Consider the following 25,024-nt stretch of genomic DNA (forward strand, 5'->3'; position numbering starts at 1 on the left):
TCCCGGAGCTTACAGTTCGAAGCTGTCCAGTTCCTGTCTGGACAGTCCTACCCTCTGTGCATTGCAGAATGTCTCTCGAGTGGCTCCTCCCTCAGTGTTCCAGGGGAATATGTGTCCTGTCACTGTGGCAAGAGGCCAGAGCCTGAAGGATGAAAGGGCGAAGGTTTGCCACGGGGTGGGCAGACAGGCTCCAAAGGCAGATGGGTGGAGCCTCAAAGGCTCAGGTCTAAATCCCCGCCTGGCTAGATCCAGATAGAAGACTGTTGGCACACTACCTAAGAACCACAAGGTATGCCTTAGAAACTGTTACCGTTGTTGCCTTCCTCCTACACCTTCCTCCTACAGCTACCTTCTGCTTTTGTCTTCTAATTGTTTTTACTTCTTTAAGAATTGCCTCTTTGGTTTCTGTTGTACTTTGTTTCTTCTATTGTCTTCTCCCTCTCTCACCCTCTGACACACACACCCAGTATCTCTAACTGCTTCCTCATACTTAGCCTTGAATGTGTCCATTTAAAGACTGACATTTTACCTAATTGTGTTCAGTTTCGTCGGAAAGTTTTTCTGGAGTTCACTGTGGTTCCTTACCTAATACATAGAAGTTTGTATGTAGTATATATAATTTTTCTTTACAAATTAGCATCTTTCACTTTAAGACCTAAAATTATCCTTATCTAGCTTTTTTTGAATTCAAATCTATTAGTATATAAATCTCTTCAACTTTGAAAGAACCAGGTCAATGAAAATCTAACTTACGCCCCCGTAAGTATTTTACAATCACATGTTTCTCAAGTAATGTGCCTGTGAATAATGACTAAATTTTTTGATTGTTCATATTGTTACATTAACTTGGTATACAATTGTACTTACTACAATGACTGCAGCTTTGAATACAGAAACAAATATCTTTCTGGCTGTACAGATTAATTCAAGTTCTGGTATTGTCTGAGAGGCACGTTATAAAAATAAATCACTCCTCCATGCTGTAGGGCACCTTTACGCTTTGTGGCCATGTGTACCTGGATATAGGTGCCCTTCAAAAGTAGGAGAATTGACCTTGTATAAAACTAAAGTTTAAAAGTTACGTGTTAAATTTCACTCCATGCACTTACTCATCCAAACAACATAGTGACAGATGACAGACTATTGAAAATATAAAACTTGGGGGACAACGGGGAGAGATTTATATATGTAGTTCTTCTAGTCCTTAAAAAAATCAAGCAAGAGTTTCTTTTGTGAATTGAGAGAGGGAGAGAGAGAGAAAGAAACATGGCCCTTCTGGGAGCATACAGCCTTTTGAGGAGTTTACTATCCCATTTTCTTTCAAATATTTTTGTGCATACATTTGGCCATTGTAATTTGTAGAGGCTTATTTTGAAATTTTTAGTTTCTTCTCAATCTTTGGTGAAGAAGATACTTATGTTTCTATATCTTATTACATCTTCGTGGTTCTGATGCAGAACATCCTTTTTATAACCCATTTTGTTTATGTTGCATCTAAATAATTTCAAAAGAATTTGAAAAGTTATAAAAAATTTAATGCTAAAAAATCAAGAGTCTATGTGGATCCCGAGAAACTTAACAGAAGACCATGGGGAGGGGAAGGGGGGAAAAAGAGAGGGAGGGAGGCAAACCATAAGAGACTCTTAAAAACTGGGAATAAACTGAGGGTTGATAGGTGGGAGGGAGGGGAAAGTGGGTGATGGGTATTGAGGAAGGCACCTGTTGGGATGAACACTGGGTGTTGTATGGACACCAGCTTGACAATAAATTTCATATCAAAAAAATAAAAAATCAAGAGTCTCCTTTGTGAGTTGAACTTTCCATCCATACAGTTCACAGTTTAGTGTAACCGGATGGCTTGTTACTCACATAATAAACCACATAGCTGATTACAGGTTGTAGATAAGCATAATAGACTTTGCTCAGTACTGATGACCAGCAAGAAAACAGAAGTCTTTAATCTTGGTAGGTTTCCCTCACTCCGAAGAAAACCGCAGGCTGAATGTTCCTGGAAAAGCAGACACAGAGGTGAGGCCCAAGTGAATATGTATTTTCTGAAAAATCAGGGGAGTTCTTACTTTAAAATGTCACATAAATGTAATTGTAGACTATAACTATAACATGTTTTTAGCTGTCTTTTTAATGCCCCAATTTCTAAGAAATCCTTCACTTAAATTGGCAATCAAGGCAAGACAATTTTCCTAAATCTTAAATTGAAAATTGAATTAATTTTTACATACGTTAATTTGAATAAGTCAATTCATTTTCCTTTCTCTAGGCATTATGAAAAACCTGCATTTCAGAGCCATAACAATGCTAATGGGTCTTTATTTTACTGGAACAATGACAAACCCATCAAGGAAAAGCAGTATTTCATTCAATTCTGAGTGCCAACGGAAGGGATATATTCTGACAAATTGTTCTTTTACTGGAGTGCATGATACACCTGTGGACAGACCACAGACAGCAGCCACAGTGGATACAAGTGCCCATTTCTTTAGGGCTCTCTTACAGTCCCCCATGAAAAAAGGAGACTGCAATATAAAACATCTGGACCTCAGTAACAATCTCTTTTCAAAAATAACCTTAAGCCCCCTTGCACACTTCCATGCTTTGGAAATACTAAACCTCAGCAACAGTTCCCTCTGCTCCATCTGGTTGGATCTACCCAGTCCTAAGTCACCATGGCAGAAACGCCGCAGACGCAGCTTGAGACGTGGGCTTGCATTTCTACAGCTGTTAATTCTTCGAAGAAACAAACTCCGTGACATTCCCAAGGGTAAGTACAATTTTAAAAGATGGACTAGCCCAAGAAACAATGAGTATGTGGAGAGTTCATGTTTTACGCCCATTGGAATTCCATGGTGGTTTTCAGATTTGAGGAAATAGCTGAAAGTAAACCAATTTTATCAGAACAAATAAATGAGTTCCTTAGTGGAATTTCAAGTTATAATGTGTGGAATTCATAGTCAATGCAATTTAATCTCCCATTATTATAACTTAAAGTAATGTGATGTAGATTTGTCGAGAGATACTAGGAACTATTTAAGTGCTAAATAATCAGGTTTTTAAATTACTTTATCATATACATGTTACTTAATATAGAAAAGCACTAAGGAATAACTAGTTCATATACTTTCAATATTTAGCACAATTCAAATTAAGTATGTTGCCATATTTATAATTTTTCTTTTCTTAGAATACATTTTCTGCTTGTCTAGTTGCCCTCCAAATGTAGACTAGAAATATGCTAATGTTATATAATCAATATGTAAACTTTCTGATTCAGATCAAAATCAGAATTCTTCATCCTGGTTTCTAACAGGATACTCCACATATCCTGCTGTTATAATAAATTTTCATCCATTCTGACATTCAGTAGTCTACACGTTGGAGCTCTTTAAGGAATCACCAATGTTTTAATAAGAAAATGTGTCAGATTCATAATCCCTAGCTTCCTTTGCCATTTTTTATATTCAAGAGTGCTAAAACAATTTCCTTTCCTTGTTTGTTTTTAGGCTTGGTCACTGTTTGCTAAGTACTTACTTTATATGAGACACTATACTAAAAAAGAAAATGTAAGGATATTGTCATTTTTTTCCTCCATCCCAAATTATGCATATTTAATTTTTCTTATTTTCAGTTCTTTCATATTTTCATTGATATGCTCTTTCTCCAGCTTCTGGTCTGTTTTAAGCATCATTTTGAAAATAATAGCCTGGCAAGTGAAGGAATGATTATCCCAGGCACCATATCAACAGAATTGTGTAAGAAGGGGGAGGAGTCTCCTTTCCCTAAGCTTTTCCATAAAAGCAATTTGCAGGATTTTCAGTGTATAGTATAAACTAATTGCACCTTATTTTATAATTTTTGTATTATTATTTTTAAAAAACCTATTATTTGTAGAGCATTAGGAATTAAAAATTTTTTAAACTGAAGACCCTCGTGTAACACAGTTGATCCTTGAACAATGCAGTTTGAAGTATGCAGGCCCACCTATACATGGATTTTTTAAATATATAAATACAGTAGAGTACTGTATATCTTTTCTTTTTTATGGCTTTCTTAATAACGTTTTCTTTTCTCAATATTACTTTATTGTAGGAATATAGTATATAATACATATAACATACAAAATATTATTTGACTTTAAAAAAAATTTTTTTAATGTTTTATTTATTTTTGAGACCAAGAGAGAGACAGAGTGTGAGTGGGGAGGGGCAGAGAGAGAGGGAAACACAGAATCCGAAGCAGGCTCCAGGCTCCGAGCTGTCAGCACAGAGCCCGATGCGGTGCTTGAACCCACGAACTGTGAGATCATGACCTGAGCTGAAGTCTGATGCTTAACCGACGAGCCACCCAGGCACCCCTATTTGACTTTCTTTTATGGGTAAGGCTTCCAGTCAATGACAGGCTTTTAGTAGTTTGGGGGGAGTCAAAGTTATATATAAACTTTTTACTGTGCTGGGGGTCGACACCCCTAAATCCTGTATAGTTCAAGGGCCAACTGTATATATTAAGGTTTTTCTTTATGTGTATGTAGATATTTTGCTTTCAAAGTTGGATCATACTTTGCATAATATTTCATAATTCATATTTTGATATCACAGTATATTTTGAACATCTTTATATAATTAAGGAATCTCAAAAATAATAGTTTAAATAACTGAATAGCTTTTATATGTACATATGTTATAATTGGATTGATCAAACAATATTTAGACTATTTCCATTTTGCTTGCTATAACTCTCTGATGATTATCATTATAGCTACACATATCCATATGATATAGCATATTTTTTAACTAGTATGGTATATGTGAATTTCAACCCCACAAATTCAATTGTACTAACCTTCTATTGTCTATAAGTCAACATAATTTCTGATTCTGAGCCCCCATTCAGTTGAGGGTGGGATATAGAGATACTTGCACTTGACATCAGTCTTTCATGGGCTTTTCTCTGCCTTTCTCCAAATTTGTACCACAGCTCTATCTAGAATCTTCTACTCAGACAAGGCATCAAAGTATCTGTGTGTGTGTTTGTGCATATGTGTGTGTGTGTACATGAGTGTATATGTGTGTGTGTGTTTGTGTGTATCCCTTACTCCTGTCAGGCAGAGAACATTACTTTAAAATTTTTCAGTTTGGAGAAGATTCTTCCCACTTTTTATTTTTTTTAAACCCTCTGTCTAGGGGCACCTGGGTGGCTCAGTCAGTTGAACGTCCAACTCTTGATTTCAGTTCAGGTCATGACCTCACAGTTTGTGAGTTCAAGCCATGCATCAGGCTCTGCACTGACAGCATGGAGCATGCTTGGGATTCTCTGTCCCTCTCTCTGCCCCTCCCCTGCTCTCTCTCTCTCTCTCTCTCTCTCTCTCTCTCTCTCTCTCAAAATAAATAAATAAATAGACTTAAAAACACACACACACTCAACAACCTCTATCTAGATCTAGAAATTCTTTTCCTCTAAAGGTTTAGGCCTCTAGAAAATAAAAACCAGAAAGACTTGTAGACTCCTCTGCTTTCTGCCCCCCACTGTGACTCCTTGGGGTCAGAACCTACCTTCTGCTTGAATGAGGAGAAATGGAAAGAGAGAAATAGAGATAGAAGATTAATATCTCAAAATATTACCCCACCACTGAACATATCTCCTTAAGGCAGACAAATTCCCCAGAGCTAATTAGAGGTTGGAGGGAATACAATTCCATTTAGGACTTAACACCCCTATAAGATGCACATACAGCCCCATCTTCGTTTTCCAAGTTCAATTTCTGCCTCCCAAAATACCAGGAAAAATATTAAACTTGCAAAGGAGGGAAAAATGTGAAATGAGCAAATCCTGTATCTGAGTTTCTATTAGAAGTCTAGCAAATGCAACCATAGAGAGATTAATGAAACCAATAGATGATGGAAGACCAATGTGAGCCCTGAATCTAATTGGATATAATTCAGAGTTCTTTTATCCATAGCGTTGTGTGATTTGAATTATTTTCCCATAAGCATCATACATTTCAGTTGAGTCCCCTGTAACATCCTTTTGCTGTTCTGGGATTCTGTAACTGTGGTTTACTGACTCTGATTTTGAAATCCTATCTTGGGGAGAAAAAGCTGGTAAATGAGAGGTGCTTCCTAGAGTACCATTCGATTTCTGACCTCCTTTTTTCTATTCCTTTGTTTAACCCTGTGTAAAGGTAACATTTGGGGGTGCCTGGCTGACTCAGTAGAGCATGCTGCTCTTGATCCTGGGGTTGTAAGTTTGAGCCCTATGTTAAAAAAAAAAAACTTTTTTTAAAGGTAACATCTGGGGGCACCTGGGTGGCGCAGTTAAAGCGTCCGACTTCAGCCAGGTCCCAATCTCGCGGTCCGGGAGTTCGAGCCCCACGTCAGGCTCTGGGCTGATGGCTCAGAGCCTGGAGCCTGTTTCCGATTCTGTGTCTCCCTCTCTCTCTGCCCCTCCCCCGTTCATGCTCTGTCTCTCTCTGTCCCAAAAATAAATAAACGTTGGAAAAAAAAAATTTTTTTTTAAATAAAGGTAACATCTGGATAATGTAATTTACTCATAGAATTGTTGTGAGGATTATTAAAGGAAAAAATGTATTTCCAGAACCTAACTTAACATGGTATTTGGCATAATAAATGGTAGCTATTAAAGTGTGTGAAAAGTACTTTGTATACTTGTAAAGTGCTTTGCAAATATTAGTTATTTTTACTCCCTTGGCACAAGTTGAGAATAGCAGTCTATTTAGAAACAAATTGTAATTATAAATTCCGTTTTGTCTAAATCTCAAGCTATCTTTTGAAATGTTAAATAACTATTGTAGTAGATGGAACCCCTAGCCCACTATAATTCACAAGCAGAGAATCATTTGTGTTTAACTATTTATATAAGTGCTTGCACTCATCTAAAATAATAATAAATTAGAGGTTCTCAGAAAGTAGCAATCAAGCAACTGGCCTGTAACACATGCATACTTTTATAAATCATGCCTCACGACTTAAAATGGTGACAGTTTATAGAACCAATGAAAAGTTGCTTTCAGGAAAGCCCACCTTTGGACACTGACTAACTCAGTGTCAACTGATCGCCTATCTTCAGAATCACATGTGACGTCACCCACAAGCTTCATGTTGGGAAAAACACCCAGAGGAGGTGCCAGCCAATGCAATTTACAAAACAGTAGCTAGCCGTGACTTTAACCTTACTAATGATGCCACCTTCCTCCTATATTTTTGGAATACAGCATTAATAACAGAAAAATCAGTTTTAAAACATTTACAACAGTGGAATCAATCTCCAGTTATACTATCCCACCTTCATCACGTGACTGGAGTGCCTGGAAATGTCTAAGGGCCAACATCTTACTGGGATTCCAATTAGGTCGACAGACCAGATTTGACAGCCTGACATTAACACACTAAAAATTTGTTTGGTAAAAACAAAAGTATGTTGTGTTCTTTTAAATTTTTTTAAATGTTTGTTTAGTTTTGAGAGACAGAGAGAGCCTGACTGGGAGAAGGGCAGAGAGAGAGGAAGACACAGAATCTGAAGCAGGCTCCAGACTCTGAGCTGTCAGCACAGATCCTGACAAGGGGCTCGAACTCATGAATCGTGAGATTATAACCTGAGCTGAAGTCAGATGCTTAACCTACTGAGCCACCCAAGCAACCCTAGTACTCTTTTAATTTTTAGGGAATTGAATATTGCCTGCTGATTGTTATTGGATTATGGAAATACCAACAAGCTGTATTCTCAAAACCAAGTCGGGTTCTAAAATAACAAAATGAAATGTATCTCATTAAGCTAAGAGGGCAAGGTCTTTGGCTCATGTATATAAAATAGACCACATTGAGGGCTGACCTTATAAATCAATACCTGTCTAGGACCATTCCAGACTCTTCCAATTCTTAATACTCTTTGAACTCGAAGCAATAACCCCTGAATATCATTGTTTTACATTATCAAGTTATCACTCTTAGGAGAACATTTAAGAAGTTGATAGTCCAAAGGAATGTTTCTAAGGCAATTTAATGTCTGGGCATACCTTCTGTGGCCTTGCTTCTAATAGACACTGAAATAATTTCTTGGAAATAATAAAACACCTCTGGCTTCTTAAATGCAAAGGCTAATCAGATTCCTGGCTCCCATGGCTTATGTGATCATCAGAAAGCAGTTCAATAATTCCATCCCCACAAAAGTGCCTCCATATTTTCTTCCCAGTGTTTGACTCTAGCCTCCTGAAACATGGAATCTACCCTCTGATGTCCAAGCCCCAGCCATGAATGTACTTCTCAGCCTCTTTCATTCACCTGAGCATCCCCTCAACATTGATTCACATGCTAAATTTTTAAAAGAACGTATTTTCCCCCATCAAGAAACACAGACAATTATCTTATTTTTTTAATATAATTTATTGTCAAATTGGCTTACATACAACACCTAGTGCTCATCCCAACAAATGCCCTCCTCAATGCCCATCACCTACTTTCCCCTCTTCCCCACCCCCCATCAACCCTCAGTTTGCTCTCTGTATTTAAGAGTCTCTTATGGTTTGCCTCCCTCTCTGTTTGTAACTATTTTCCCCCTTCCCTTCCCCCATGGTCTTTTGTCAAGTTTCTCAAGATCCACATATGAGTGAAAACATATGATATCTATCTTTTGCTGACTGACTTATTTCACTCAGCATAATACCCTCCAGTTCCATCCGTGTTGCTGCAAATGGCATGATTTCATTCTTTCTCATTGCCAAGTAGTATTTCATTGTATATGTAAGCCACACCTTTATCCATTCATCAGTTGATGGACATTTTAGGCTCTTTCCATAATTTCACAGCCAAGTATCTTGGAGTTTACTCAAATTTCCCAACTCTGTCTTGGGAGACCCTAAACAAACAAAGTCATTTATAGGACCCACACTAGTTCTTTCCATAAAATTAAACCTTAATTCTCTAAAATTGGAAGTAGGTAGAAATTCTTCACGTAGGAGGCATAACTGAACTCAACAGTCTTAATTCCCATCTACAGAAGTTTTCCTTCCTCTTGGGGATCTTAGCTTGATATTATGAAGGGAATCAAATAAGGGGGTATCCTCGTAACTCTCTGCCTTCAAAATCCCCACCCCCCCCCATTATGCTTAGGATGTTCTGGTCCCACCCTTCTTATTTACTCTTATACTCTTCTATGCTTCTATACTTCTTGTATTAATTAACAGAAGTATTAGACTTCTGTTAATTGACCTTAAACAAGTCACTTAAGCTATGAAAAACTGCCCGGTTCTTATTTTTAACTGAAGATAATGGCATATACAGGGAGGATGCGAGGGTTAGAGATGGTGTTTGTAAATACTTGAACACACAGAGTGATGGTGTATGTAAAACATTTCTCAGTCCCTGGGACACAATAGGTGCTCAGAAATGGCAGTACCCCTCTAGTGCCTTTTGATCACCTTGAGGCTCTAATTCTGTTTCCCATCCCAGTCTTTGCTATGATGGTCACTTCTGTGATTTGAGGCACAATGGGTAACTGAAGTGATTTCCCTTCTCTTTCTGCAAAAGTTCAGAGTTTATATGAAGTTCAGAGCACTCATCAACAATCTTGTCCCCACTGCTCAGGCTTCTGTAAGTCTAGACATTGTTGGAGCCTCCTGCTTCTCCGTGTTCTGAGCACTCTTTTGATCCGTCCTCTGACTTTCTGAACCACCCTGATCTGCGAGACCATCACCACTATCAAGATAAGGAATTATCCATCACACCCAAAAGTTTCCTCGTGTCTCTTCGTAATCTATCTTTCCTACCCATCCTCTCTCCTCTGCCCAAGTAGCCACTGATCCCCTTTCTCACACTATAGATTTGTTTACATTTTCTAGAATTTTATATTAATGCAATCCTATGACATGTACTTTTATTTTGGGTATAGCTTCTTGCATTCAGCATAATTATTTTGAGATTCATCCATGGTGTTGTATGTATTAAAAGTTCTTTCCTTTTCAGTGACAGAATTCCATTGTGTGGATATGCGTTTACCCGTCAGTGGACACTTAGGCTATCTTTGTTAGCTATTATAAATAAAGATGCTGACTAAAGGGTTGGAGAAAGATAAAGCATTAGATAAACACTAGTCAAAAGAAAAGTAGAGGAGGTACATTAATTTTAGACAAAGGAGACTTGAGCATAAGGAAAATTATCAGGGATCAAGCACTACATAAAGGGGATAAAGGGGCCAATTCTTGAAGAAGACATAATAACTTTAAACATGAATGCACCTAACAGAGAATCAAATATGTGAGGAAAAAACTGACAACTGAAAAGAAAAATAGACAAATCTGCTGTAGCTGGAGACTTCCAACACTCATCTGTCAATTGATAGATTAAGCAGGCAAGTAATCAATAAGGATGCAGTTGACTTGAATATCACCACCAATCAACTTGATCTAATTGACATGTATACAATACTCCCTCCGACAACAGTAGAATACACATTTTTTTCAAGCTTCTACGAAACATTTACCAAGACAGACCATATTCTGGTCCATAAAACCCATCGTAACAAACTTGAATAAACAGAAATCATGCTTCCTAAACTCCATATGTAAGTGAAATCATATGGTATTTGTCTTTCTCTGACTGACTTATTTTGCTTAGCATAATACACTAGTTCCATCCATGTCATTGAAAATGGCAAGATTTCATTCTTTTTGATGTCTGAATAATAGTCCATTGTGTGTGTGTGTGTGTGTGTGTGTGTGTGTGTGTGTGTGTGTAGTGTTACTCTATATAGAGTGTGTTTGTGTATGTGTATACTTTGCAAAGTATACTCTCAGATTACAATGGAATTAAACTGGAAATCAGTAACAGAAAGCTGCAAAACCCTCAAATCTCTGGAAACTAAACAACACGTTTCTAGATAAGACATGTATCACAGAAGAAGTCTCAAGAAGGATTTGAAAATATTTTAAGCTAAGTGAAATGAAAATGCGCTTATCAAAATATGTGGGATGTGGCAAAAGCAGTGGCTAGAGGAAAATTTATAGCATTAAAACCACCCATTGGAAGAAAAGTCTAAAATCAATAATGTAACTTTCCACCTAGGGAAATTAAAGAAATGAGATCAGTGTAAACCTAAAGCAAGCAGAAGAAAAGAAATAATAGAAATTGCAGCAGAAATCAATGAAATTTAAAACAGTTAAAATCCACAAAACCAAAATGTGTTTCTTTGAAAAGATAAATAAAATTGATAATCCTCTAGCCAAGCTAACCAAGAAAAAAAATAAGACACAAATGGTCAGTCTCAGAGATAAAAGAGGGATCATCCCTACTGTTTCTATTGACGTTAAAAGAATAACGAAACAAAGTCTTTGTGGCCAATATATGCTTTCATTTCTCTTGGGAAAATAACCTAGGCATAGAATGGCTGAGTTGTATGTTAAGTAGATGTTTAACTTTTGAAGAAATTGCCAGTGTTGTGTGAAGTCACAGTGTCATTTTAAATTCCCACTAGCATTATGTAAGAATTTCAGTTTTCCTACATCCTTACCCACACCAAGTATGGTCAATCTTTTTAATTTCAGCCATACTAATTGATGTATAGTGGTGTATCATTGTGGTTTTAATTTGGATTTCCCTAATGACCAATGGCATTAGATATCCTTCTGTACGCTTGTCATCTGTAGATCTTTGATGATGTCTAGAAATCTTTGGCCAATATCTAAATTTTTTGTAACTATTAAGCTTTCAGTGTTCTTTATGTATACTGGATATAAGACTTTTCACAGATACGTGATTTGCAAATATTTTCTCCCAGTCTGTGGCTTGAGTATTTATTATTTTAACAATGTCTTTCAAAGAGCAGAATTTTTAATTTGGGGGAAGTACAGTTCATCTGTTAGCATATAAATTGTGTTTTGGTGTCATATCTAAGATATCTTTGCCTAATCCAAAGTCACAAAGATATTTCCCCTATATTTTCTTCTAGAAGTTTTATAACTTTACTTTTTTACATTTTAAGTTTATGATCTATTTACATGTAGGTTTAAATATAGGTTTCACAGCTAGGTTTATGATAGTTTTAAAATAGTCTGGGTTAATTTTTGTACATAGTATGAATAGCATATAGAAGTTTTAAGGATATGCAATTATTCCAGCGCCATTTGCAGGAAAGACTATTTTTTCCATCCTTTAACATGTATCCTATTCGTGTTTTCATAGTTAAAGTGGGTTTCTTGTAAGAATTATACAGTTGACCCTTGTTTTTATACAAACGGAGTATCTCCGCCTTTTAATTGGTGTTTTTAGACTATTATTTATATCTATCATATTGATGTTTTTTTTCCATTTGTTCCTTCTATTCTTAGTTCCCCCTTTTCCCTTTGCCTATTTTGCATTAATGGTGTATTTTTGAAATTAATCCTCTTTATCTCCTTTCTAGCCATAATTCTTTGCTGTTGCTGTGCTGTTTTAGGGGTTACTTTGGGGGTTTTGATATACATCCTAACATCACAGTCTGTTTTTATGTGGTATTATACCACTTCCTTATAACACAAGAAACTTACAACAGTATTCTTCCATTTAATTTCCCCTGATCTTTGTGCTAGTATTGCCATTCATTTTGCCACTACATATGTTATACTATTTATTCTTTAAACATGGGCCTGCCCGTGTCTTTTTTTTTTTTTTTCTTATGAAGTGTCCATGGTTAAACAGTAATGGTTACGAGATCTGAGTTTCAATCCGAGCTCCACAGCTCCACCTACTATGACATTGGGCAAGTTCCTAACTTCACTGCGCCTAGGTTTTGTCATTTACAAGATGGTAACAGCTCCCAGGGCTTTATGAGGCTCAAAAGGACATGTTTGTGACATGCTTAGGGCATAAAGAGAGTGTACAATTACATCGGAGTTTTACAATGATGTCTTCCCTCCACTGAACTCCACTGAACTGAACTCAATTCAGTTAAGCAGTGAGTTACTATAGGGAACTATGGGCTCACATCAATATATAGGCCAGGTAAGTGTCATGACAATGTTAAGGAAACTATAGTTGCTTTCATATTGGTGTCTTACGCTGCATTTTTTTTTCTCGCAGACCCATATGTTTGTAAATGAAAATGTGTAGGAATATTCTTCACTCCACGAAGAAACATATTTTTTTCCAGGGGTTATATTCAAAATACTTAACAACTGGACTGTAGCCTGGGCTTTCCAGTTGCATGCCTCCTGGCCATCGTGATGGAGCAGAGTCCTGCTTTGGTGGGGGGTGGACATTGCGGGGGAGGGGACTCACTGAGGTGCCTAGGGTCATGTGGCATCACAGGAGAGCTCCGCAATCATTATTTACAAGCCAATATGGAAGCACTTCTTACTAGCATCTGCCAGCTGAATATCAGCCTTGGTTCTCTCCCATTTGTTTTTTTTTTTTTTAAACAGGCAGCTTCTTGGCCTGTCCTTTGTTTTCCCGGTTTTAATAGAGGCGTGAGTACAAAGAAATCATCTTCTGTAAGTGTCTGCCCCATCTAAAGCAGGCAGCCCTCATTTGGCTCTTACCAAACACTGTCTTGTGCCGGTTGGAACTTCAGCTTTTTCAAGAGAAGCTAGAAATGCAAATTTTTGATTGCATCTTTATTGTTAGTTCAATAATTTTTAAATCTCTGAGAAGGTCAAACACCGTAACCTCTGGCTTATTGAATACATATTATATTCCAGGCATGGCAGGAGTTCACAAAGATGTGAATTCTGCCCTGAAGGGACTGGTCACCTAATGGAGAGGCTGACAGACAAATAACAGTTAGTTTTATAGTAGGATGGTGAGGATGTAGCTGCCTGTATAACTGGTAACTTTTTCTTGTATGTCTTATCACTCAGTCAGACACAAGGGCTCTATGCTCTATTTGTCCTCAGCACTATGTGCCTTGCTCTTAATGTTTTGATTGAGCTGTCCTCCTGATCTCTTATTTCACCTGTACGGCTGATGTGAACATACGATAACATGGATGGACAGCTATTTGAAGTAGGTCATCCTCTCTCTGCATGGTCAGTCTGATTACGAGGTCCTTGCAGACAGTACAGAGGAACAAACCCTTCTGGAATCGAACCAGCCTGCTCTATTAGGTAGTAGTTGGTTAAAGACTCAAAGTACATGTGAGAACAGAGTGGAAGGAAACGTAAAAATGCAGGGCTGCCTTATGAGACTCAGACGAGTAATCAAATTTGGAAGTCTGCGAGGACAGGCACCTCCTTCTCTGCCTTTATTTTCTGGGCCAAATGGGCCTCCTGGTTACTCTCTGGAGTCAAGTGAAATACAAAGACAGAGACCAAAACCCAGTTAGATTATTTTGTCAGAAAACAAAATCTAGCTACAACTTACTACCTATGAAACATACATGAATGCCTAGTAATGATCATAGTATCAACAATACCTCTGGAGTGTTCCTAGTACTGATCGTTTGGTTCATCTCCTTCCCAGGCTTTTTCTCTGCTTGCTCAGAACATATGTATCTGGTTTGCATGTGGCTTTTTCCCCAAGAACGTTGGAATCCTACTCTCTGCTGTTCTGCAACTTGACCTTTCCCCTCCCTCTCCCTCGGTCCCCCCCTTCTCTTTCAGACAGAACAGTATGTTGGGGTACAGCTGTACCGTGCTTTGTCCAGCCACCTCTCCACTGAGAACCACGTAGAGCGACTCCACTTTTTCACCATGATAAACAATGCGACAGTAAATATCACCCATTTATATTTTAATTTGCTTTTTATTTTTAACAGGACTGTGGAAACTGAAGTCATTACAGAGTTTGGACCTGTCGTTCAATGGGATATCACAGATAGGTTTGTCTGACTTTCATAACTGCCTACGGCTGGAGAACCTCAACTTAAAGGGCAACAAAATATTCAGAATTCATCCAGGAGCCTTCAAGGACCTCAAGAAGTTACAGGTTATAAACTGACTTTTAGAGTATTTCCATTATGTAGCCATATGGGCAATTACATTAGAAGAATATTTCTATTGAAATATTCCCTGTGCCTAGGAGTACTGGCTGTTAGTCAAAAAGGATAAGTCTGTTTAAGCATCCGACTTTGGCTCAGATCATGATCTCATGGTTTGTGGGTTCGAGCCCCATGTTGGGCTCTGAGCTGACAGCTCGGAGCCAGGAGCCTCTTTCGGATTCTGCATCTCCCTCTCTTTGTTCCTCCTCTGCTCTCTGTCTCTCTCTCTCAAAAATAAAGATTAAAAAATAATTTAAAAAAATTTTTTTTAAAAATCAAATGCCTCAGTCATGGACATGAGTGTTATTCAAACATATTACCCAGCACCAATATTTGGCACATTATTTTTCTAAATCAAACTAAACCCAGCTCCAACTTACCACTTACCAGCTGGCAAGAAATTAAATCGGAGTTATAATCGAGGCCCTCTCCCTGAGCTGCAAGGTGGGTCAAAGGTCACTGGGGTCTTGTGCAATCTGGAACACTTGGGGAGGTTCCCCTGAGCCATGCTGGTCAATGCTGAGATGTCAGCAACCCAGGATGACATGGGGCCCTGAAGGCCTGTGACACTGTTGCTTCCAAACCCAAACTGGGCACTAAATATAAAAATGATAGTAACAACAGCTCATGCTTGTACATTACCACATGCCACATACTGTTCTGAACGTCAGACCCATCCATCCTGGGGTCTCTACGTCACATTTTGGAGCCAGGACACCTGTCTCTCAGGCACTTTTCAATGAATCTCACTGAAGAACTGACATCTGGGAGGGGGAAGCATCCCAAAGCCCTGCTCTGGGCTCGGCAGCTTCCGTCCCTTCCCCAAGCACTGTCCTCCACCTCCCTCTTCTCTGGGGGATATTGTAAAATCCTCCCACAGTACTCCCTTTAGAGAGGCCGAGGAGCCTCCGGTGTGACATCTAGCGATGTCTCAGGAAGAGACTTAGTGCCCCGTATCCTCTGTCACACACCCTCACTCTTCATGTAGGCCAGCATTGTTCGAGAAAAACCATTGTGAGCCAGGTATGCAGTTTTAGAGGCTCTAGTCACTAGATTCAGAAAGTAAAAATAAGTAGGTGAATTTCATTTAGTAATACATATTTTTATTATTTAAAAAAATTTTTTTTAATGTTTATTTCTTTTTGAGAGAGAGACAGAGCGCGAGTGGGGGAGGGGCAGGGAGAGGGAGACACAAAATCCAAAATGGGCTCCAGGCTCTGAGCTGTCAGCACAGCGCCCGACGCGGGGCTCGAACCCACAAACCGCGAGATCATGACCTGAGCCGAAGCCGGACGCTCAACTGACTGAGCCAACCAGGTGCCCCTGGTAAAATATTTTTTAACCTGGTATACCCAAATATTATTTTTTACAAATATAAAGTTATGTAATCAACATAAAAATTATTAATGAGCTATTTCACATTGTTAAACCCTGGTGTATATTATTCACACTCATATCCCAATTTAACTAGTCACAGGTCAGTGCTCTAAAGCCACATGGGTGGTTAGTGGCCGTCAGATTAGACAGCAGCACCATAGCTGGTTTTTCCCAATTTTATGAGAAGTGTTATTCAAGTATTGCTGCAAGACAAATTTCCAACTGCCCCCTTTCAACCAGGGTCCCCCAAGTCCCTCCGCTATTGAAGGGAGACCAGTAAAGCGGTGGTGAGGTGAGTGGACCCTGGGGTCAGCTGCCTGAGTTGAAACCGAAGCTCTGCCACTTTGCAGCCCCACAATCTTGGGCAAGTGACCCAATGTCTCTGTGCCTCAGTTTTCTCATGTGAAAAAACAGAGATGACTTCATTCCTTCTTCATAGAATGTTGTGAGAATTAAATGTTTGAATGCACATAAAGTGCTTGGAACAGTATTTGGAATATAGCAAGCTCTTTTTTTTAATGTTTATTTATTTATTTTGAGAGAGAGAGAGGGAAAACCCCAAGCAGGGTCCGCACTGTCAGTGCAGAGCCTGACGCGGGGCTTGATCTCACGAACCACGAGATAGCGACCTGAGCCAAAATCCAGAGTCAGATGCTTGGCCGACTGAGCCACCCAGGCGCCCCAAGCTCTTTATAAACGTAGACTACATATAGAAATTCTAAAGTGGCCACGGTATCCCACTAGTTTAACATACAAATCTGCTTGTGCCACTTCTTGTTAGAACCCCTCCTAAGCTTTCGCAACAGGAGCTTGGCCCCCGCCTGCCTCACCAGCCTCATTGCAAACCACTCTCCCCTTGCTCACTGCACTCCTTCTATCTTCACACTAAGGCCTCCCCACTTGCTGATCCTTTGGAAGAGCTCTTATGAATCCCTCCAATGTCACTTCCTCAAGGAAGCCTTCCCGGGGCCTCCAGATTGAATTAGTTGCCCGTTTATATACACTTATAATATGCTATGCTTTTTCCTTATTGCATTCATCACAACAGAAATCATCATTTAGTTTTAGGGATAGTTAGTTGTTAATGCCTACATCCCCATAATCCTTACGCTCCGTGAGGACATACGCCATAATCTATTTTGTTTTCTAGTGCTTTGCATATGTCTAATTCATAACACATATTTTAAAACACTTGAGCAAAGGAATGAATAAGTAGATGATCATGAACAGGTGTATTAGTTACCTATTGCTGTGTAACAATTACTACCAATTTAGCAGTCCCAAACCCCACATTATCTCATAACTTGCAGGGTCCAGAAGCCAGGCAGGGTCCCTTATCCTTTGCTAAGGCTACTTCAAGAGGCTGCAGTCAAGGTGTTGGCCAGGGTTGGAAGCTCACCTGAAGGTCCAGCTGGAGATGAATTCACTTCCAAGCTCATGTGGTTGTTGACAAGACTCAGTTCCTGTGAGCTGTTGAACAATTCCTTACCAGCTGTCAGTCGAAGCCTCCCCTCAGTTCCGTGCCATGGGGGCCTCTCCATAGAGCAGTTCACAGCATGGCAACTTGCTTTAGAGCCTGAAGGACAGAGCCTGCCAGCAAGAAAAACATTACAATCTAATATAATGTGATTATGGGAGTGACATCACATTGCTTTTGCCATATTCTGTTGCTTAGAACCAAGTTACAGGCCCTGCCCACGCTCTAGGGGAGGAGACCACTCAAGGGTGTGAATACCAGGAGGCAGGATCGCTGGGGACCATCTTTGCCACAGTATTGATCAGAGCAGATGAGAAAGTGCTCCCCAATTCACCACAAATAGGTTGCCAGGTTGCCTGGGAACCTCGTTTAACACACTGGATACTGATTATAAGTGTATTTGTGTATGTAATTGCCCTATGTCTGTTTTTATCTCCTGTGCATTTTTGCTGTGCTTCATAAGTGTTCCGTAGCTCGCATGCAACAGATGCTACAGGCCAACTAAAAACCAGCCCCAGGAATGTTTTCAATCCTCTGTAATTCTTGCTTCACCTGCCCAGAATCATACAATTTCTCTTTCTCCATTATCCCTTCTCCATGTTTGGCAAGGACTCTAAAAACTGGTTTTGGAACTCGATGGATATATTTGGTACCAGAAAGCTGAATATTAAAATAGATGTTTTCTTCTTTTTCAGGAGATGTATTTAATACTTGCACTATGCTATGTGTTTTCCCGTGAGGGCATCTTTCCAGAAGCCAGATAGATTTTTCAAAGCATACAGTCATCATCGTGTTTAGATAGAATGAGATCTATGTAAACTGACATTTCAGATTAGCATTCTGTATCTTTCCCGTTCTTCCTAGATGCAGTGATTTGTGGAGCTATATTAGGTGCCTCCCAATCTTTCTGTAACGTACACCCCTTTCAGATGTTGGTGGATGGCTTCTTTCTTTAGCCAAATTGGACTGTTCTGCTTTCATCTTTTCTCAGAAATTACTCCTCCTGAATCATTTGATTCGTTTTCTGTCCTTGCTTCAGTTTTGTTTTCAGTCCCATGATTTGTAATATAATAAGATGCTAGGGTGACACAAATGTAGCTAATGCACTAAAAAGAAAGTGACCAGCTGAAACCATCAGAGGATTTCACTCTGTTGCTGAGGAGGGGTACAGAAGAAAGCTATTGGTCCCAGGCCAGGCCGGGCCAAGCAAAGTGGTTTAATTTTCTCCCTATCCCCCTCCTGGTCTCCTACTTCCTATTTTTGGCAACCCTCCCTTGGGAGTCAAGACTGCTTGGTTACTCAACACTGGAAAGGTTGCCCTCACTACCTACGCTCAGGGAGAATTCCGATTCTACCTGTAGTGGTCTTAGGAATTTATATAGCCCAAGATATCAGTGCTGTTTTTTTCCCCTGATGTTTAGAAAACAGTTGACCTGGATAACATTCAGTCTCTCTGGCTTTCATCCATGGCCCACTTTCCTTTTTTTTTTTTTTTTTCCTTCCAGCAAGGTTTGCATTTTCTCTTTTATGATTTTCTGTTCTTCTAATGACTACCTGCCCCTCCTCAAGCCCCACCTCTGCCTCCCGCTGCCTTCCCCCACCCACGCAGCCCTGCACTCCAGTGCAGTGGGAGATCAGGCTCTGAGAGAGCGTGTTCCAGAGTGGAAGGCACACGGCTGTGGGGCTAGATCAGCTCTCAACTCTGCCATTTCATTCATTCATTCATTCCTTTCTCCATTATTTACTGAGCACCTGCCATGTACCAGGACCTAGTAGCAGGGGCTAGGTGGTAAGTACTGTGTGACCTAGCCCAGTTTCCTCCTCTGAGGAAGCTTTGGGGAGGATTGGAGATAATGCATGTGAAGCGCCTGATGGAAGGCCTGGTACACAGCAGCACTCGGCCAATAGTAGCTAGTGCTACACCCAACTGCTCTTCCTGCTGTATCGTGTCACGGCCATATCCAACTTCAGCAGATCTGGCTCTGTGTTTCTAGAGCCACCGAATCCTTTTTGTTTCCCAGGTTCCCCTTCATTTCTTTTCTTTTTTTTTTTTTAATGTTTATTTATTTTGAGAGAGAACACGTGGGAGCAGGGGAGGGGCAGAGAGATTGGGAGAGAGGATCCCAAGCAGGCTCCGTGCTCACAGCGTAGAGCCTGACGTGGGGCTCCATCTCACAAACTGTCACATCACGGCCTGAGCCAAAATCAAGAGTCAGACGCTTAACCGACTGAGCCACCCCGGTGTCTCTCCCCTTCATTTCTGATCAAACTAGAAAAATTAGTCATCTGGTGTATACTAGGTATCCATGGATGCAGGGAAATGTACTACTACCCTTGAGATAATAGTTGATGCAAAAGATCTCTCTGCTACTTCTGGTCAACCACAGTTCTGTGTTCTATGCACTCATCATCCAGCATCTTCTGTCACTGTCAAGATCACAGTGCTTCTAGAAATTCTAGACCTGGTATCTAATTCTAGACCTTGATAACAACAGGAAGTCTAAGTTTTATCTAACAGTTCAAATCATAGGAGAGAAGAAAGGGAAAATGATTAGGCATCTAATATAGGTAGGCACAATAGTTAAAGCTTTCACATTCATTTAATCCTTACAACAACCCTAGGGGGTAGGTTCCTAAAAAGTGAACAGTTTGCTGAGGCTGATAGAGTTGCTAGGGGCAGAACAGAAATTTAAACCCAGTATTCTCTCTCACATCAGTGCAAAATTCATATTGCCTCCATACCAATGTAAGCAATATCTGTATTGTTTATTTTGTCTCCAAATGTCTTTTATTCACAGACTGTCCTAAATTTGTTCCTTCTCAAGCAGGTTGTAGACCTCAGCAACAATGTTCTCACCACCATCCTGCCAATGATGCTCATTGCCCTAGAATTTCCCCATCTGGAGGTGGACTTGGCTGATAATCAATGGCAGTGTGACCATAGTGTGGCAGCCTTCCAAAATTTCATTTCTGAATCCTGGAGGAAAATATGGAATATAATTTGCAGCCAGTCTGTAGGTAAGTCAGTGGTACCTCTTTTTCCTGGAACGTTCCAGCTGAAATGAAAAAAAAAAAAAAAAAAAAAAAAAAAAACCATGAAAAATTTAGTCTTGTTTGAAACGGTGACAGTCTCCCTAAAGCAAAAATGTTGATTATGGCATTAAGTCAGCCACACACTGTGTCACAGAATCATCACTGCTACCTATTTCTCTCACTTCATGAATAATTTTCTTCACAGGGTCAAAGAAACCTAGTTTAAATAGCTCAGAAACAATTAAATTTGGTCAAAAACAGAAATTTCACCAGAAGAGAAGGCCCCAAAATGTCGCATTTTTATCCCAATTCTTAACAAATATTTGATCAAAGAACGAACTTTTAAAATGTGAAACATGATTATTTAAAGTGCTTGCCCCTGAAAATAACACTGTATGTTAACTATACCGGAATTAAAATAAAATAAAATAAAATAAAATAAAATAAAATAAAATAAAATAAAATACTTCCTAACCCTCTGAAAAGATATTCTTATAGATAAACAAAACATACATATTTCAAAAGTATACTTTGATTTGTTCCCTGACACTTTCCCCAAATGCTAGACCACATTACTAGAGTTGAGCATTCTGAAAACCTTTTTTTGCCATTAACTATCTTGGCTAAAAATCCCAAACCCCTCCCTCCTGGTTGTGGGGTGGGAAGTGTTTTTCAGTGAGTCCTGGGCTCTGTTCTGTTCACGGCTGCACCAAAGGACAAGCAAGGCCGTGCTTACCAGGTTTAGAAGAAATCCACGAAGACCACAAGGAAGTCTTAACGTTAGCCATGGGAAAGATAATGGTGCACGTGGGCAGAGCCAGGGCGGGCCTTGCAGGGCCCTGATGGAACGTTCTCGGAAATGTGTGGCAGGGGAGGATGCGGAGGAGCGACGTAGCTGTCCCCTCCAGTCTGGGCAAGTTCTTTCCTCCCCTGGGCAGCAGTCGCGCAAGAAGCCTAAGAAACACCCAGCCTCCTGGGCCTACGAGTAGCAGACCTAAGCCAGACAACCACGTGCACAAGCGCAGGGAGCCACAGACATCCTATTGGCATTAGACAATCGCCCGATCCATCAGTAAGGCTGCTTATACGCTTCAGATGTAGTTAGATAGGGCCGTGAGGGGGACTCATGCAAGCTTCTGAAGCCACCAGAGCCCTCCTTCAGTGTCCACTCACTGTGCGTTTCCCCCACCCCACTTGCAGGGAACGAGGAGGCCTACCGGTGGACTCCCCAAAGAATTTCCAGGGAGACCCGCCTTCCTCTCGTTACTATGAATCATATGAAAAGCCTCATAGCAGGCAGAGCCGAGCGGCCCCAGGAGGGACCATCCCAGCACTTTTCCACCCCAGGCAGCAAGGACCCTGCCGGCACCCACCCCAGTGAGAAGCGGAGCCGGCTGCCGAGATGGGTCAGGAGCCCCGTAAAGGAGGAGGCTTCCCAGGACCTCACTCTGGCGGTGTGCCTGGCGGTGTTCATCACGTTCTTCGTGGCTTTCTGCCTAGGAGCTTTTGCCAGGCCTTTCCTGGACAGACTGTGGCAACAGAGGTGCGGACACAAAAGGCCCAGTTCGGATAACGCGTACTCCAACGAGGGCTTCTGTATGGACATCGAAGCTGCAGGCAACACCCAGGGCCTGAGGACAGACCTGCCCCTCCGTGAGAAGCAGGCCCCTGCAGGCCCTGATGCTGCTGCCCTCCCCGACGGAATTCTTTCTGGCAGCCGGCAGAGCAGGGGACTGTGCGGGGACCACAGTGGCCCTGGGAGTGGAAAGGATGACGTACTTCTGAGTGACAACGAGGCCCGCTCCACTCTCCGAGGACAGACAAACGCCCATCATAAGGAACCAACTCCTGCAGGACAGGATCACATCTACCAGAAAGATGTTTTTGGAGAAATAAATTATGCGACGGTGGCCCAGGAAGATTCTCTCAGCGAGCACTCAGTGGGCGTCCCTGTGGCAGCTGGCAGATTGCTAACTGTCTCTGGATCAATTCACAGTGATTCGGATGAATTCAACGCACCACTCTCACAAGGAATGACAGCTTCTCTCTCTAAAATGCAAACATGTACGAAAGCACAGAGGACTGCGGAGAACGAGAAAAGAGGGGACACCGAATGGTTACCTTCGGAGTTTTCGGAGGAAACGCAAGTGAGCATTTACACGAATCTGCTGGACACACAGCAGCAGAGGCTCACGAGGGCCAGTGCTGAGGAGGGGCTTCCCGCCTGCTCCAGTGAGGTCACATTCGGTGACCCAGGAGACATGAACCCATCCCCACCAGTCCTTCCTCCGGGATGGGGCCATGACCTGCATGTCACGCCCGCTAACACGGAACCAGAGCAGAAACATGCTCCTTGTGACCCTCAGTGCGAGCTGGACAGCAACTACGATTCTGACGAAGGGTCTTTATTTACCCTCAGTTCAAGTTCAGATGATGAAAGAAATGTGACCGAAGAAGAGGCACATGGCGAGGAGAGCCACAGGGCCAGCAGGCCCCCAGAGGACAAGGACTCAGGGGTGAGGAAGGACAATGTTACATCACTAGAGGATCCTGAGGCCTACAGCACTTTCCAGAAGATTCTGGGGAAATGTGAGAATCAGGAGGATCGCTTTGAAAAACCTCTCATTTTTGGTCCAGACTCTGGTTTATACGAGACTCATCTGGAAAGTGCCTCTAACCCTCATACAGTTGAGGATGCATTGACCTTGCCTGGATCACCGGGCAATAGTCCCCTCAGGGATGAGATCGCAGGCAAGGTCACTTATGATTATGCCACAGCTCTCCAATCTGAGGCAGTAGAGTGGCAGTGCTCACTTAGAGACTTAGAATTTTTCAGTGTAGATGTCTTACCACAAAGACCATCATGTTCTCCTGAAGCTCCCTCAGATTCTGATAAGAGTGACTGTCATGAAAGAGACTCAGATATTTACAAATACGAACCTTGCATTCAGGGGAGAAACACAGCTCAAAATGATACTCCTCTCAAGGTCACTACAGGTGAAAACTTAAGACCCTCACCACAAAATCCTGAAGGGGTCAACATGAATTCCCACCCGATAGACACTGATGCAAATGAGGAGCTGACATGTCCTCTTGAGGCCTATGATTCCAGGAAGGTTATAAGCCAAACTCGATTGTTACAGTCCTGTGGTGACGAGCCAGCTCTTCAGTGTGAAAGAGAAGAGAGGGATTATACTGAAAACAGTTCCAGGAGCCAGGGGCCATTGTTACAAGAGCCTCCAAATGAAACCAGTTCAGTAGGAGCACAGGAGCCCTTTGGTGATAGAGACTGGGGTACGTATTCACAGGAGAACGTGTCGCAGTCAGAAAAGGAGCACTGTAACGTCTCTACTCAAATGCAGACCCAGAACAACCTGTTGGGAGTTGGCTCTCTGTGTGAGGACCAGCTCTACTACGACAGTGACCAGGACATTTGAAAGTCAAACGGAACTCAAATAACATTTTAGTATAGACCGAAGCACCGGACAGAACGGCTGAACCCATTTTAACAAATTCTGCACAAAGGACATCACAGCTTTTGAGAGGTCGATCATGAAACTACAAAGTTGGGGGGGGGGGGGTTCAGAGTAACTCTAAATTGGTTTTTTTTCCATAAGTTATGTTAAAAGAGGGACCATTTTGTAGACCAAACAGTAAATTAAAAATCAGTCTTCAAGAAGAGACGTGATATGTTTTGTACAAGGAAAAGATCCTCTGCCATTATCTTCAACTATCTCTTCCTTAGTGTGACTGTCCAATCTGGGCTGTCAGGAGCTGTGGTCTTCTGTTCATTCTCCACTTCTCTGGCATTTTCTCCTTTTCCTTTCTGACACTCCTTCCCCACCTCTGCTTGCCCTCTCAAAGAGCATTCCTCAAGGATCTCTTCCCAGTTTTTCTTACACACCACTCTCCTGGGACCCTGCTGTTTCACAACAGATCCATACAGATGGCGCCTGCATCTGTACGATGAGGCCCAGCCCCAAGCTTCAGACTCACATTCTCAACCCCAATGGCCCAAATCCACATAGATCATCCTGGGACCTAAAATTCATCATTTTCCTTCACAAACATGGTCTCCCACATTCTCTTTCTTGGTCAATAGCATCACGACATTCACCCAGTAAAGCCAGTTAAAATTTCTGACTTATCTCAGACTCTCTGTCT

At 41.0% G+C, this 25,024-nt stretch overlaps 1 protein-coding gene across 5 annotated transcripts; it reads left to right on the forward strand.

The window, feature by feature from the left end:
• Positions 1-5: 5 nt before the first annotated feature.
• LRRC66 (leucine rich repeat containing 66) lies at positions 6-24,568 on the forward strand. 5 transcript variants are annotated; one of them, XM_045056388.1, is made up of 6 exons: positions 6-289; positions 1,970-2,028; positions 2,279-2,779; positions 14,752-14,921; positions 20,653-20,845; positions 22,061-24,568. In XM_045056388.1, exons 3-6 carry the CDS (start codon positions 2,284-2,286, stop codon positions 24,295-24,297), a joined length of 3,096 nt encoding a protein of 1,031 aa, XP_044912323.1. In that variant the 5' UTR covers positions 6-289; positions 1,970-2,028; positions 2,279-2,283; the 3' UTR covers positions 24,298-24,568. The 5 variants fall into 5 exon arrangements, with proteins under 5 accessions (XP_044912323.1, XP_044912324.1, XP_044912321.1 ...); XM_045056389.1 differs by lacking the exon at positions 1,970-2,028; XM_045056386.1 differs by lacking the exon at positions 6-289 and having other exon boundaries at positions 1,689-2,028.
• The last annotated feature ends 456 nt before the right edge of the window (positions 24,569-25,024 follow it).

Source organism: Felis catus, chromosome B1 (assembly GCF_018350175.1).
Source record: "Felis catus isolate Fca126 chromosome B1, F.catus_Fca126_mat1.0, whole genome shotgun sequence".
NCBI classification, from domain to species: Eukaryota; Metazoa; Chordata; class Mammalia; order Carnivora; family Felidae; genus Felis; species Felis catus.